This window comes from Astatotilapia calliptera, chromosome 13 (genome assembly GCF_964374335.1).
Source record: "Astatotilapia calliptera chromosome 13, fAstCal68.1, whole genome shotgun sequence".
Taxonomy (NCBI): Eukaryota; Metazoa; Chordata; class Actinopteri; order Cichliformes; family Cichlidae; genus Astatotilapia; species Astatotilapia calliptera.
The window spans coordinates 17,589,287-17,605,381 of NC_137434.1; the positions used below are offsets into that span (position 1 = coordinate 17,589,287).

The 16,095-nt window shown below is 41.0% G+C and overlaps 1 protein-coding gene across 2 annotated transcripts in view; it reads left to right on the forward strand.

Moving 5' to 3' along the window:
* rps24 (ribosomal protein S24) overlaps nucleotides 1-16,095 on the forward strand; it is a 64,814-nt gene that overhangs the window by 27,055 nt on the left and 21,664 nt on the right. The window contains exon 6 of one of the 2 annotated variants that reach the window (XM_080287767.1): nucleotides 12,109-12,118. The exons of the other annotated variant lie outside the window; for it this stretch is intronic. Within the exon in view, the coding sequence (XP_080143893.1) occupies nucleotides 12,109-12,111 (3 nt within the window). The 3' untranslated portion in view covers nucleotides 12,112-12,118. Of the gene's footprint in view, nucleotides 1-12,108; nucleotides 12,119-16,095 lie in introns of those variants that run through there. 2 annotated transcript variants of the gene reach the window in all.

Here is a 16,095-nt window from a genome sequence, read left to right on the forward strand (position 1 = left end):
GCTCTCTAACAGCATTCCTCTTGTTCTCCATTCACCCCCTACTCCTTTCACCTCCTTCTTTTTCACACACATCCTTTTTGTCTTTCTATCCTTGGACCTTCTCTCTGCAGGTAGACACTTTGTCAGCATGGGATGAGATTAGCCCAGTGTGCCAGGGGAAAACCTCTGAATATGCAGCCAAAGCCCCTTCTTTCTTTCTTTCTTTCTTTCTTTCTTTCTTTCTTTCTTTCTTTCTTTCTTTCTTTCTTTCTTTCTTTCTTTCTTTCTTTCTTTCTTTCTTTCTTTCTTTCTTTCTTTCTTTCTTTCTTAGTGCTTTATTTGAGTTTTGAATATCCTTTTATTTATTTTCCTAATAAAAAAAAGTCCCTGGCCAGACATGTGCTGCAGTAATTATGGCTTAATATTGTGCATGACCAGAAACAGTACTGTGCAAAAGTCTCAAGCCACCACTGAATTTTTTATATTTTGCCAGACCTCCTTCTAATTTTTTTAATTGTTTTTTGTTCGCATTGAAAGTCTTTCAAAGTTTTTTTTCTTTCACAAAAAATATATAATTTGTTCCTACTTTTAAGTTTTAGTCTATGAAAAATGCCAAAGATATCACAGTTTGACAGGCATAAAATAGCATTTTTGCATTAACAAGGTGATTCCCAAACAACGATTGGCAGAACACATGCCCCATCTCGGAATGGTGTGCGGTGTGTCCTCAAAAAAGTGGGAAAAAAGATCTGACAGATGTGAAAAAACAAAAGAATATCTACACCAGATTAACAGTATCTCAAAATAATATCATTCATAAAAGGAGAATCTCTGGCAAAGAATTGATACAGAACTGAAAGATGGATCTGAGCTAGTCTGAAAATCAGACACAACGGGTCTTAGGAAGTGATGAATCCAAAATTTCACATTTTTGGTTTGGGGAGAGGTACAACAGTGAGGATCTACAGCCATCTGTATAACATGGTGGAGGCTCTGTGATTGTTTGAGCTCATTCATGTACTGGTACCACCACTACCCGGATTTAATGTGCGGGGTCATCTTGACAGAAAGGAAAAAAAGGCACCCAATATCCAAAGAAGAGCTTTTAATGTCCTTCAAGAAGCCTGGAGAACTATTCCATACAGACTACAAGAAAGCTTGGCTAAGAGAGTTCAGACAGTGTTAAAGAATAAAGGTGTTCATACCAAATATTGACTTTCAAGTTTGTTAGAGTTTTATAAGCTGTTACAGTTTTTTGCATATGTTTTCACATGATTAATTAAACTACTGGACAACTTTCCCTCTATTTTAGGAAAATGTAAAGAAATGAAGGGTGGCTCAAGACTTTTGCACAGGACTGATTACACCTATTTTTAATTACATGTTTATTTTGGATTCTTTTTCTATTCCTTTCCTACCAATCTTATCCCTACAGTTAATTTTTTAATTATTAAACCTATTTCAGCATCTCCACAGACATTCAAGGCTCAAATCCAAGATGAAGGACAGCAAGCTGTTGCATATACCCTTCAGGGAATTATTCAGTGATGGTAGCTTTTTGTATTTTATTGTTAGTCTCCGCTGTATGCACATTAATCGCCTACTTGTCCTGCTGCCTCCCTGCCCTCGAGACGTCCTTGGCTGGAAAGTATCAGCTCTGTGTGGACGTAATGCTGGTGATACATGGTAAACTCCTGACCCGTCTGCGCTCTGGCCTCTCTGTTAGATGCTATTAGATGGGCCTCTAATTGCTGCTGACATTCATTTACCCACTAACGCTATCACTTTCCCCATTAAAGAACCGACGTCTGTCTTCCAGGTTTTAGCCTGTTACCGCAGAAGAAAGTGTATTTATCTATCCATTACAATCCAGCGTAGGTTAAAGTAACTGTAACAGTTCACATACTGTAATCAAAACAGCTTTTCAATTCCCTTTCCCTGATTGCACAAAAAACACTGCAGCTCTGTCCCCTGTGTGTTGTAAAGCAGGTGCCGTCTTATCAGCAGTCATTCAGAATGACAATATTCACTATACAGCTGTGCCGCAGCTTGATTACGCAGGGACTCTATCGTCCCCGAACACAGACACCTGCATTCTGCTGCACAGCGCATCGATTTATGCTTCTTTGTAATATTGTTGTGTATAGTTATTGGAAGTGCAGCTATCACGGTGGCGCATTGCTGATTCTTCATTATTTCCATCACCGCCCAAACACCTTTTTCTTATTATTTTTGGGAGATAATCAAGTCATAATGGGATACAGAAATATTATAGTTCCATCAACTCCCGTCTAACCTGTGCACTCGCTATTTGAAGGGGATGAAACTGTTCTTAATGTCCGTGGGATATTAGAAAATGAAAATCAGAGGTGCTATCTCTGCAGAGTCAGCCTATGCCTGTGTGTGATTAAAAAAAGAGGATAATCTGCATAGTTTATCTGATGATCTGATAAAGTAGCATGCAAGATGTTAAAAAGAACGGATAAATTAAAAACAGTGCAGTACAATGAACTTGTATAAACATCAATTTATACTTACAGTTGCGATGATTTTTTTTCCCCAAAAATGGTTAATCTTCTGATGCACAACTTTCTACAAACACACTTGTTAACTCGTTTGCATATTCCTTATAGACAATCCATAATCAAGAGTCATGTTTAACCTTCTGAAAAATGCTGCCATACATTTTAAGGTTTAAATATGAAGTTGTTGGGTTTTTTTTTAAAGTATTTTAAATGTTAATAAAATGATTAAATCCAAGTGAAAAATGTTGTGCATGGTGCATAAAATCACAGCTTTTCACGGCACCATTTCCATTTACAGTATACACCAGGACAGAGGGATGCAATCAAGACTCCAAATGAGGCATAATATTATTGCTTATCTAATGGAAGTGTAAATAGTCTATCCAGAGTTTTTCATATGCATTCTGTCCAAAATAAAGCTAATGCATATTTAACTGTGAATACTAAAAGAATATCAACTTAATGGACTGAAGTCATTATTAGTAACTTTATTGGACCTGACATGAAGTTAGCTAACCTTTGCTGTTACTTAAAAAAGTATGAATCTCGGGTTTTTTTGCACAGCCTGACACTCTAAAAGATTGTCTTATTGCTCATACCTGACTACAAAACATAACCAAATTAAAAAACAAAACATTAATAATTAACCAATAAATCATTTTTAGAAACCAACTAGTAACTTCTAAACTCAATATGCCAAAATGTGCCAAAAGGCCACCAGAAGCTTAGTCCATCCCTGGACCAATGGTGACCTTTGAGTCACCATTGAGGTTTTTCAAGCGACATCATCTGCACATTACTCAAGATTTATCTGGCATGACATGACAAGTTGCTAAAGAACAATGTATATGCTTCGTTAGTAGTACATTAGTAGTAAAACTTGAAACACTGTGCCGAAAACCAGAAATGGGGATGGTTCAGCGCTCCAGACAGCTGAACTTTTTCCAGTCTGTGCCGCATTTTTCAGTTTTCCAACAGCTTGGAGAGCAGCTGGACAGTGTTTGTAGACTTAAAAACACTGTCCATTAAAACTACAGTTGCAGGAGTAGCTACCAAAACGATCACAGGGAGGCTTTTGCCATCCAGCTGGGGAATACTTATTTTACCCTAGCAAAGGTGGTGGCCAGGGAGTCACTGATCGGTCTGTAGAGCTGTGTGACCGGGTCCAAGCGACTGCCATCAAAATCCAGCAACCAGTCACAGCTACACGAATTTTTCCCACACGACTGGTGATTGTCAGATGGTCTCTGGGCCTGTGTGATCTTATTCATCTGACCCTACACTGTCACGTGGTTAATGGTCACATGCAAAACATCAATATGCAATTCCACCTCTTCAACAACTGCACAGAGGATGACTTTAAAAAAAACTTTATCAGGACCTACAGTTTGCATAATTAGACTTGTGGTAGCCTGACTTACACATACATGTGGAAACAAAACGTTGCTAGCTCTTTGCTAGCTCTCATCTCAGCTTACTCGGACCACTAAACAGGACCTTAAGTATTTGCAGTGTTGGTGCTGCCTTTTTGAGCATTTCTGTCGTAACTAGCGAGGCTTTTTGTGTAATCAATTATACCAACTGTCCAAGAAGTCTTGGCGAGTGAATAATCATTTAATTCATTCATTCTACTTTCCACTAATCAGCCGGTATCTGTGTCCATGCCATGCACTTATACAGACTAATGATGCAGCTATGTTTGATTATTATCTAAATATGGTTAGCTCAGTCTGCAAAATAAAAAAAACCCAAATATGCTGAGTGAGGCCACTGTGGCTACATCCACATTTGATCTATTGTCTATGTTCTAAACACTTTAAGAAAAATGCCATTTGAGAAAGTAATAGCTCTGGATATATACAAGCTGCAGTCTAAAGAAAGCCACCATAACAGTACCACTCTGTGTCAAAATTTGATGCAATACTCCACACATGAGAGCCTATGTATCTGCACTTCCCTGAGAGGGCCATTTGAAGAGCAGCAGGTCAATACACATTCATAGAGAGTGCATTTCCCTGAATGCCTCAACAGTCCGTAAAGCTTCAGTGCCACTTTCCGCCATATTGTGCTTGCTGCATTAATCTATCCTACAAAAGTGTCATTCTATGCTTGAAGAGGGGACACTTGCGTACACACACGCGCGCGCACAGTGGAGGCACACATAGACACACATTTTCGCAGGTCCAATGGCAGAAAATCCATAGCCCTTTCTGGGAGGAGGAATTCCATTAGATAATAGATATGGAATCCATCTCGATTCCTCACCTTATCTTCTCCCAGGGTGAGAGATCAATACTAGGGCTTCAGCTCAACTGCCAACAATAACAGGAAATTGATGGGACAGAGTAAGCAGCTCGGCGGTTCAGTAATGGCACTTTCTTGGCCACCTCTGTTGTGCAAATCAGAGGGGGAGTTAATTGGTGAAAGCTTGCTTATAGTAATGAGGAGGAATGGGAGCTGATGCTAGGAGCTCATTAACCAACACACGATAAGGTTGTAGGAAAAGTTATTGTAAATGCACAAAAGCAGGGGAAAAAAACAGTTCGGGGCTACAGTAGAAGCAAAACAGCTGAGACTGACAAAAAGATCCCATGCACGGATATCCAGTTATCTGAACAAATGGGCACGCACGCCATAATGGCATCTAATTTTCCAGAGAGCTACAGAGGTTTCCTGTCAGAATTGCCAGGTGCTGTGTTTACAGACACCATTGCTTGGCAACACATTCCAAACAGCATTAGGATATGAGGGCATTGAGCCGCGGTGAGTTGAGTGTTGGGTCAGGTGTTATATAGATGCAGACATACTGATACTGTTCGTCGAAGGACCTGGGCGGTTCCTTTCCTAACACAGGGATGAGTCATTTTTTCTGTTTGTGCACAGTAGGTCCCATATGTGGCAACATGTGGGTGGGTGGTGGCTGGGGAGGTTAACAGCTCACTGGTAAATAAGGTCCAGAGTCCGTTCTCGGTGAGATGTTTGCACAGCTAAAACGTCATTTATTGCATCACGTCACACAGGAGTGTCAACAACAGAGTGAGACCGTGAATGACCGCTGTAGGACAGAATGTTTTTTTGTTTTCCACTTGTGCTGCTTGTGCAGGAACATTCGATTGAACACGAACGTCTTGTTCTCTTGTCTTAGTCACAGAGCATAACTGCTTGTCCTGGTTCGTGGTTTCATTGCTTAAACTTGATCAAGTTGAGCAATGCAACAAGTTAACTTGGGACTCTTTGATCACAAACCATAACTCTAACACCTTTTAGGCTCTGCAGCTGCAGGGACTCATTCGCTCACAGTGCACTTACATCTCTGCATCTTTGCATGCATGCACGTATCAACCCTCCCACCCCCCACACCACTGACTAGACACAGCCAGCAGGTGGTGCTGTCTTCTGTAGTATCACTTTGTTTTCTTTGGCTTAAAATGTTTTGGTTTTACCCTTTAGCACCATCCTTTAATAGCAGCCACCTAACTGTATGGACAACATTTAAGAGTAAACGCTCTCACAGTGCTGCTCCCTGTTAACCTCCGTGATTCTGTGCTGCTTTGCAAACAAGCGAAGATGAAGATGAAGTAGATGAAAAGATGAGTCCGTTTCAGATTATTAAGATACACATGATTACAAGTTGGGAGCGGCACACTTCTCTCTCTGATCTCCGTGGTTGTCTTACCAGAGCATTATCTGCAGTAATGGAGTCAGATCTTCATGGACAAATCCCTTTAATGTCATCCACAGCGCCCAGGGGAGACCACCCTCATTGGGAGAAGGGTGGTGGGAGCTAATTTCAACCCACACAATAGACTCATCTCTAAGACTGCCTGGTTAGATCACACCATCTTTTGTGTGCGCGTGTGTATGTGCATGTGTGCGAGCTCGCACATATTAAATAGAAAACTGTACTGTCTGAGCGTTGCCACTCCGGGGAATTAAGGTCATGTTTTCATGCCTCTTGAATACTAATAATTGAAGATTGGAGCTTTCCTCTCCATGGACACATAACAGTCTAATAAGGGTCGTGATCAGTCAGCAATACATCCAAACCTTCTGACAGAGGACACAGTGTTCTCAGCGATAACATCATGCAGTTAAATGTGTTAGGAGAAAAAGATCAGGACATGATCTTATGTTTTGATAGAGTATCGAGCCTTTGTGGTGGAGCCATCCCTGGCTTGCTCTGTGCCTCGCTCTCCCGCACAATGATGTCATCTGTGGGAAGGTATTTCTCTCAGACACAACCTGTCTGCTCCTTTTAGGGGCCACAGTAACTCGAGCTGCCTTGAAAGTCTGGAAGGGAGCACTGGTCACTCGCAGACAAGGGCGTTATTTATTTTTTCTGGAGGAGATTCAATACCTACTCCCGCTGCTTCATGGCTCCGAGATTCATCTGCGGTACAAAGCACTTTCCCTCCAGAGACACACGAGAGGTTGTAAGCTCACTCACAGAGTTTTTTTGGCAAAGCAGATAGTGGTAGGTTCTATAACATGATTAGTCATTGTTAATGGATATAATCACAGAGATCTGGGATGGCTAAGTCTCTTAAGCAGACTACCGGCTGTGTTTCTTCTTTTAAGTGGACATTGTGAGTGTTCTCTTGCAGTGTCACGAATCCCTACTTCTACTTGAGTCTCTTCAGTTCTCTAATATCCATGTATATATGTGTACTACTACTAGACTACTTCTTTTGTTTACAAAATTTAGAGATCTGTGGAAAAAGCCTGTTGCCCCTCATTTCTTTGTATTTTGTGTCCAAGGAGCCTTTTTTTTTTTTTTTGCAGTTTTTTAAAACTGGTCTTGTGCAACAGTTTTGACTTTCTGAAAGTCTTTCAAAGTTTCTTTGTTTTTCACTCATTTTCATTCCAGTCCTCATACCTGACAATTTTCAAAGGAATGCCGTTTTTGTTAAGCCATTTAACACTGGCTTTTTGGTCAACTCAAGTATAAAAGTTTAACTAACAGATGAACCAGTGTTGTGTCTACACATAACAGACAACTTAGCAAACAACCAATTTTAAATTGTACCTTTAGGTGCTTTGTTACTAGCAGGCTGTCGCAAAAACACATATAAGTTTTCATTTATGAATACTGAGGAAGAAAACACAGTTTGACAGGTATAAATGTATTTTTGCAACAACAAGGTGATTCCCAAAGAGCTATTAGCTTAAAACTTGTCATATCTTGCCATGGTGTGCAGTGTGTCCTTAAAAAAGTTGAGGAATCTGGACAAGTGGAGGACAAGAGAAAAAGTGACAGGCCTAAAAACGATCCCACAGGACCCGAGAGATGCATCTGGCCCTTCAGCTGATCATCAGAAATGATCTCAGTGAAAGAATGGTTGTTAAAGAAGGGGAAAAAATAATAGGCTGAATTATGCAGAATCACACAAAAACTGCACTGAAAATCAATTCAACAGGTCTCATGGAGTTATGAATGCAAATTTAAAGTTCTATCGATATGTACGTAGGAACTCAGGAGAGAGTTCAGTCATTGTCTAGAACCATCTGTGAAACGTGCTTCAGGATCTGTCATGGTTTGGGGATGTATTTCAATCAGTGGTGTTGGAGATCTTGTCAAAACAGATGGAATTACGAACACAGAAACGTACCATTAGATTTTGATCGACCATGCAAAACCGTCTGGAAAGAACAACTTTGTTTTTCACCATGACAAATGACCCCAAACAGCCTGCCAATGCAGTAAAAGTATACCTGGATATAAAAACACACGGTGGAACTCTATCAGTCATGGACTGGCCTCCCCAGAGCCCAGACCTCAATATTATTGAAGCAGCGTGGGATCAGCTTCACAGAGAATGGAAGAAAAACCTGCCAACGTCCAAAAAGGAGCTCTGAATATTCATAGAGAGTTAAGAGAGTCGACTTTCAAGCTCGCTAGAATTATAAAAACTTTGTTTTTGCTTGTTTCAATAAATCACTGCATTTGTGTCCCGTTTTCATTGTGAGGGTGTTACATGTGGAAAGCCTGAAGAGACAACATCTGCTTTCAAATGGCTCAATTGTCACACAGGATTTCTTAGAAAGAAGGAAAGGGTGGAGATTCTTTTGTAAACATGTCCCGCAAACATTCAGCTGCAGCACAATAACAACTACTACGTGGTGGTTATTAGTGTCGCATGTTTGGAACAGGCTTTGTTTTTCCATGTGCACTGAGAGGCAGAATCCCCGTTAAACGCCAAAAACACCCTGTTGCCACAACATATGCGGGCACACTCAAGTAGAAACTGCAGTGAGCATGCCATACACTTACAAACAACCCCAGTGTCTTTGGCCATTCAGCTTTTTTCATGAACTCCCTCAAGATCTTAAGATTCTGTGTTTGAGGATGAGTCACCATGACCTGTGAGTTGGGAAGCCATAGCACCACTGAAGAGTATGAGTCAGCACATCAGGAATAAAAGCACATTAAAACAGACGTTACATAAGTATTTATAGCTTTAAATAATACTTAAACTAGGGGTCGCGATACCAAAAAAAGCCACGTCAGTAAAAGATGGCACTTCTTACTTTTAACATTTTGATGAGAAAGAGCTGAGAAAGCCTACTCATGAAACTATATTTAAAAAAAACGATAACACCGGACATAATATTTAACATGCAACACTGCAACAAATCCTTGCTTGAAAACATAGCCATGCTAAAGCATTCTGAGTTAGAGTGCAGCAATCGACTGGCTTAAAAGGTTATGCGAATCAATACAAAGTTGTTTTGGGCACCAGCGCTATTATATTAATGTCATCTTGAGAAATAGGCACTAGCTTAGGTGGCTTGTCTGCCAGCCTGTTTTCCTTTTTAACTCTGGTCAAGGTTTCCTTGTAGCAATAAGAGGATTTCTACTGACAGCTGTTTTAAACGGCAGGTAATGGTTGTGCTTTAAATGGGAATTTGACCGTTTTCAACAAGCAAAACCAGGGAGTATTAGCTATGTTTGATTTAGTACAAAAAGAAGTCACCCTTTTTTCCATTCCGGCCTCGCAACAAGCTCCGATGGTGGTGTAACATGCGGAGCAGGCAACCTATGGAACTGAATAAACTGAATTAATAATGTTCGGAGTCCTCATGAGAGCTCCCCTGTGACTAGTGAGGTAGCTAGTTGTGCAGTCAAGGATGACACAGAGGTTGAAATGGTCACACATTTACTCAGCTCTCTCCCTATCCCTCTGGCTCATGTTCTTGCCAAGGTCAGATACAGCATTGCATAATAATAATAAAAAAAAAGAGTCTCTCGCTCTCTCTGTCTCTCTCTCATGCACACATACACACACAGACACATACACACACACACACGCACACGTATGCAAACATGCAAACTATGCAACAATGAGGGGAATAAGAAGCCAACTAAAAATAGTGCTATCACTGCAGCCATCACCCCAAGCATTGCACCACCACTCTTCACATTACATCTCATAACTTAAGACTCCTGCTTTGGATATAGCCAAGAGTTTGCTTCCTGAACTGTATGTAATCTTCAAGTTACACATGCTTTAGTGAGCATAAACAACCACAAAGGAATGTGTGCTTTAGTATTTCAAACAGGCTTTTTTTTTCTTTATTATTTCTATTTTATTTCTGCCAGTGGCTGGAAAACCACCTATGACACCCACAAAATCTCTTTGCTCAATGCTCTGTACCTTTCTTCTGCCTCTTCTCTCCTTTCTTTCCCCTTCTTCTATCATCCCCCTCTTCTCCACCTATTTCCCATGGCCTCGGGGAGCTGTTAGCTATCTGGATGCTGGCGCTCTATTGTGAGCACTCATTGATTGCCTCTCTGCTCCCCACAGCCAGTCGGACTAGTCAGCATGGGGCCCGGGCTGTCTGCCTTACTGCTCAGTCAACATACACCATGAAAAACAGAAGAGAAATGGAGAGTTCAACCGAGACAGAGAAACACACACAAACACGCAGACAGAGCGAGAGTGAGCATTTATAAAAGGCTGTCCAAGCTTCCAGAGTCCAGCAGTCACATCATCTGTTTTCTGTCCTCTCTCCTCCTCTCCCTTTCTCTCTCTCTCGCTCTGCTCCTTGTTCTTCTCACAGCCAGAGACAATCAATGGTGTACTCAACCAGACTTCTCTTGTCTTGTTTTAAAATAGTGCTCTTCTGCCTTTTCTCTGCAGGAGACGATCCATTTACTGCCCCACATCTTCTCTACTTGTCCTGAAAATTAACCCTTGTCTCACCTCCTCTGGATTCAGTCACCCGGTCAATCAATTAAATCATTTTCACACCCAAACATTTATTTTTTTTCCTTTTTTTAAAAACAGGATATTCGGCATGTGGGTTTAACCCATGGTTAATCCATGATTCATACCGGGTTGCGGCAACTAATTCCATTTTAAAATGCAATGATTTGTCAGATATTCTTTAAGCCATGCTTGCAACTGATCCAGGGTTCACTGCAGCTATCACCTCAAGACAGCTCCATGGGCTCCAGGCCCTTGTGACCCTGAATTGGGTGGTTAAGAAAAAAAGTGAAACAAGTTAAAAAAGCTGGTGGTCATCACGCAGAACAAACAATTTAAAGGCTTAAAGTGGGCTTTGGAAAAATTGTGTTGTGTGTTTTGTGTTCACATGAGGTCTGAAGCATTTTTCTACATATATGGACAAAGTGCTGAAACTTCATGGGATTCTTTTCTTTCTACTCCCACTTTATGAAAGGTTAATGCAATAAATAATGCTAAACAAGCATCCTGAAGGGTCACAGCAGAATTTATTGGGAGAAAAATCCTGGGATTGCTTCTAAAGTACTGGAGTGCACTGTTATAAAACTGCTAGTTGTATAATTGCATGTCTTTGTTAGCAAAGTAGCAGAAAGCTTGGTTAGGAGCAGGGTCAGAAAACACATTTACGCCTTACACCAGTGGAAAACATTCTTTTGTCTTTGTCCTGTGAAAGACGTATCAGTCATTCTGTCAGTCACTCAGTCATGGCGGCGACAACAGGGTGGCATATAAACCACCATCACACCTCTGTGTGAATGGGAGAGCTGATGTCAGCACAACTGAAATTTTCCCTCCATCATGTAGCAACATGAAGCCCCAGCAGCATCCATCACTCCCGGCGCTGCCTCTATAGAGAGGCGCCTTGTCACCAGCAGAACGGTGGCCAAAGGAAATGTACATCATTTCGTGTTTGAGCACGAGTCGGGAGCCGAGGCTTGCCTTGATGTTAACTAATGTTTAAAGGGCTAAACAGTTTTCATATGTTAATTTGATACACCCCAACACAATGCAATATGTATTAACCTTGTCGGAGCATGCTTCACTGCGAGTTCTCTTTGTTCTCCTTTGATGCATTCGCTCAGGCTTTGAAATGCTGCGTGTATGAAATTATACACAGAGCCAAAGTCAAGCCGAAGTCACCCCACCTATAATCCATCCATCTTATTGGCAGCCATCTGGCCATATTATTTGGAGAAGCTGAGGCGCATGCCTTACCATGAAAGTGAGGACTTCTGACAACAAGCCATTCTTTGAACTGCGGAGTGCCACCGAAGAATGACCCGACCAGCTGCAAGCCCCCCTGACACTCATAACAGGGCTTGTCGCCTTGAGTCGGTATTAAACAAAGCGTTGATGGATGATCCCGAACGGCTAATATTACGATCAGAATAAAAACTAAATGGCAAAAGCCAACAATAGATCTGTCACTTGCTGATCCCAAGTTCTGAGGAAAGAGTAATAAGGAAACCTATATTTGTCTTCTTTTAAATTGAAGAAGGCTCAAAATGTCTGACAACACGACGGCCTGAGGATTTCAGGAAACACACACACACATATATGTGATTTCTCAGATGTGAACCACAGTGTTAACATCAATATTACTGCTGTAACACGGCAGATGAAAAACATCCATAACAGAAGCGGTGTCACCACAAAGACAGGGGGTCATCTCAATGAGCCATTTTTGAAGGGGGGAAGAAAAAAAATCACATCATGAGTTTACAGCTACAGCATTGTGACATTGACTGTTCGCCCAATCTCCGTCTAAGAAACTGGCCCCCTGAAATAAAAATGAGTGACTGCCAGAGTCGGTGATGTCACTGGCCACATTTGTCCCCATCAGTGTGGATAGCTGCTTCGACCAGAGGGCTGGGGTGTCCTTGAGACACAGTGTGATGCAGACACCCAACCAACCCCCTCTCTCTGCAGATACCCCCGTTTAGGGCCGTGCTGCATCAGTGTCAGGAGCCCTGCAGGCAGGAAACTAAAAGGATGGCAGTCTCTTCCTTCCCTTCAAAAAGGAAAAGAGCCAGGGCCGGGAGCTGCTGATAGGAATTTGACCCCTGGACTGAGGACAGTGTGTGAAGGGAAATTGTTGGTTACCTTTCAGAAGCCCTGATCTTGTCAATCTTTATCACCTTTACTGATAATACTGGATTTATGCTTTTCACCGACAAGAAATACACTGTTTGGAAAACATGCATGCAGGTCTAGCTGTGCTGTGACTAGCTGGGACTCTGCTCTTTCTTTTTAATTTTCTTCACACACACACACACACACACACACACACACACACACACACACACACACACACACACACTGAAGACATCCTGTATGTAGGCACAGCGTGAGGAGTGAGTGATTCTATCTGATGCACCACGAGCTGACCGGCCCTCCCTCTGGGCAGTTCAGCCTCGCCAGAGTAGGAAGAGAGGGGAAGAGCTTGCGTGCTGCCGTGCGCGCGTGTGCGTGTCGGGAGGAGAGACATTGTTCCTTGACGTCACCGCTCAGCCCAGCCTGCCGCTGCTCTCAAACATGTCTTTGTTATTCTGAGGCTTCCACCAGAGACCGGCCGCCTGCAAAACCTGGAGCCCGGCCTGCACAACTGCTGGAGCGGAGTGCAGATGGAACATAGGCTTCACACATGGGAAGTTATTAATGAAACGTTCAAATATAAACAAATAATAATAAATAAATAAAAACGTGTTTCTGCAGTTTAATGTTATTTATTACTTCAAACAATATCTAATGTTCTGCTGGAACTGCTGTGACTGGGATAATGCTTTATGTTTAATAATAATAATAATAATAATAATAATAATAACATAATAATTGTTCATTAAGGCTGGTTTTTGCTCATCGTAAATAACACTTCAATAAATATATTTTAATACACATGAAACGTATAATAATTAATTAACTAATATGCTTAACTAAAATGTCCATGACCGATTACCTGTTAACTGTGGGGCAGGTCCCAAGAGAAAGATATGGTCAACTAAACAGTAGTTTCTTACTGTGTCTTGCTGACTTATAATACACATGTAACTGCTTAATATAAGTTTAATTAATTAGCTAACTGGGAGAAATCAGAGGTCCTCAACCTGTGGCCCCACTGGTGGGTCATAAAGCAACTGCAGGTTGGGCAGAAATGAACAAGGGAAAGCCATAAGCAAGTGTTTAAACGACCCCATCAGAGAACCTCCTAATAATAGCTATATTAATAGTGCTAATAATAACATATTTTTCTATATGTTTTTGGAATTAGCGTCAAAGGTTATGTTTTCCTAACTTGTCGGCTGACAGCAGTACAGGATAGATTGAAGTGTCCAGTGTTGTTGATGTGATGATGTTACAGTGCGCTCACACAGAGGTGTTGCTGCTTCAGCAATGTTGTTTATCATTGATCGCCTAGATAAGACTTTCATTGCTGCGGCAGAAAGAAGATGAAGAGCTAATTTAATGACACAAATCAGTTATGCAGATTTAAAACACACTTTAACTGAAATACAGCAAAATAAAAACCGTTCTGATAATGCGTGGATAGTGGTTTGACTTGTACAGTGTCTGCTAATTTTTATTTGTTCTCAAAATAGCGTCAAAAACGTTAGTTAATGTAGCTTAAATCATTAGAGATTATTAGCTAATTTTAACCTTCTGATCTCATAGTTTGCTGGTATATCGCTAGATGCCAGTCAAGGAGCTGTTGTACTTTATTATTTTAGCTTGTTAAAAAAAACTTCTGTTCCTTTTCTGGTTGAATTGGACTTCAGTGTTTGTTTACAGTATAGATCCAGATCCAGGTGACAGCAGGTCAAAATGATTTTACCTATGTGCAGCAGCAGCCTGTATTCAGTTTGAATATTGCTATGAACTGACGGATCACTTTATGTCTTTCATTGACTGCAACATTGAACTTTTGGGTGACGGCACAAAGACTGAGAGAGCAGGATGAAGACAGCAAAAAGAAAGAGCAAAAAGAAACAGGTGAGAATGGACATGTGGTCAAATTCATAAAAATGATAAAGCTGTAGCTTCCGTTTGTCCACATTCATTAATGATGATTTCACATAACACGGCAGTGTGCTGTACTGTTGTGCATTGTGGATCCCCCACTTGCTCTTGTGATTATTATTATAAGATTATATTCGCTGTCTCAAGAGGGCACGCAGCATCCTACGGGATGGTACACACCCAGGACACCGGGTGTTTAAGCTGCTGCCGTCTGGCAGGAGGTTCAGGCTGCTGAGGTCCCGAACAAATAGACTCAAGGACAGCTTTTACAACAGGGCAATAGCCCTGATCAATGCAAATAGCTGACCTGACTGGCTACCTACCTGGACTTTTTTTTTTTTTTGGGGGGGGGGGGGGGGGGAGGTAACAATGGTAAAAACAGTAACAATAATAATATTTATATTTATAACAAGGTGCAATAACAATTAATGTACAATAATAACAGTGTGCAATACAAATACACTTCTTCTTCTTTTTTATTACTAAGTTATTATACTGTGTTGTGTTGTTTGTGTTGCGTTGTGATGTGTCGTATCGGGTCCTGTTGTGTTATATGTAGTGCCGACGTAGGACAGTTTTCCAATTTCATTGTACTATTGTACTATGTATGACTGTGCAATGACAATAAAGAGTTATCTTATCTTATCTTTTCCTAGTTTCTTGGAAAGAGAGAGGATGGAGAGTAAGGACAGAGAGGTTGTACAAGAACATGAAGAATGAAGGAGCAAATAGTGACGTTAGCTGGAAAAACTACAATTATTTTTAGTAGTTTTTCATGCATTTCACAGATGCTTTGCGTGCTTTCTAGAAGCGCACTTAAAAATGCCAGTGGGGGTTCTAGACAGAAAATATTGATATGAATGACAGCATTTTATAAGATTCATACCACTCTAAACATGGCTCGAACAGGATGGCTGCCACTACATTGAAGTGACTGACTACAAATCATTTCTCCACTCGTGAAATTCGGGTAGATGATCTCTGCTGAGTCTGCATAATAAACAGAGGGTTTGTATGAATTCAAAAAGTTTAATAACAATTTTAAAACAACTCTATTGCCAGCCTGCTTCATGTACAGGTCTATGGTGTTGTAGAGTGATTTTCCAGTGTCTGTACTGATTAATGCTACTTTAAGTGCTTAATGATTTGGTGGACTGCCTCTATGTGATTAAGAGACTGAAATAATGTTGTGCGTGTTTCACATCTTATCTGCTTTGCCACAAATACCTCTTTAACTTCTTTAACAAATGAGCCTTAGCCTCGGGTTTGATAACTAAAGGCTCCACCCTGAAACAGGCGAAAAGGGGTGGATTGGATTGAAATCTCTGGTT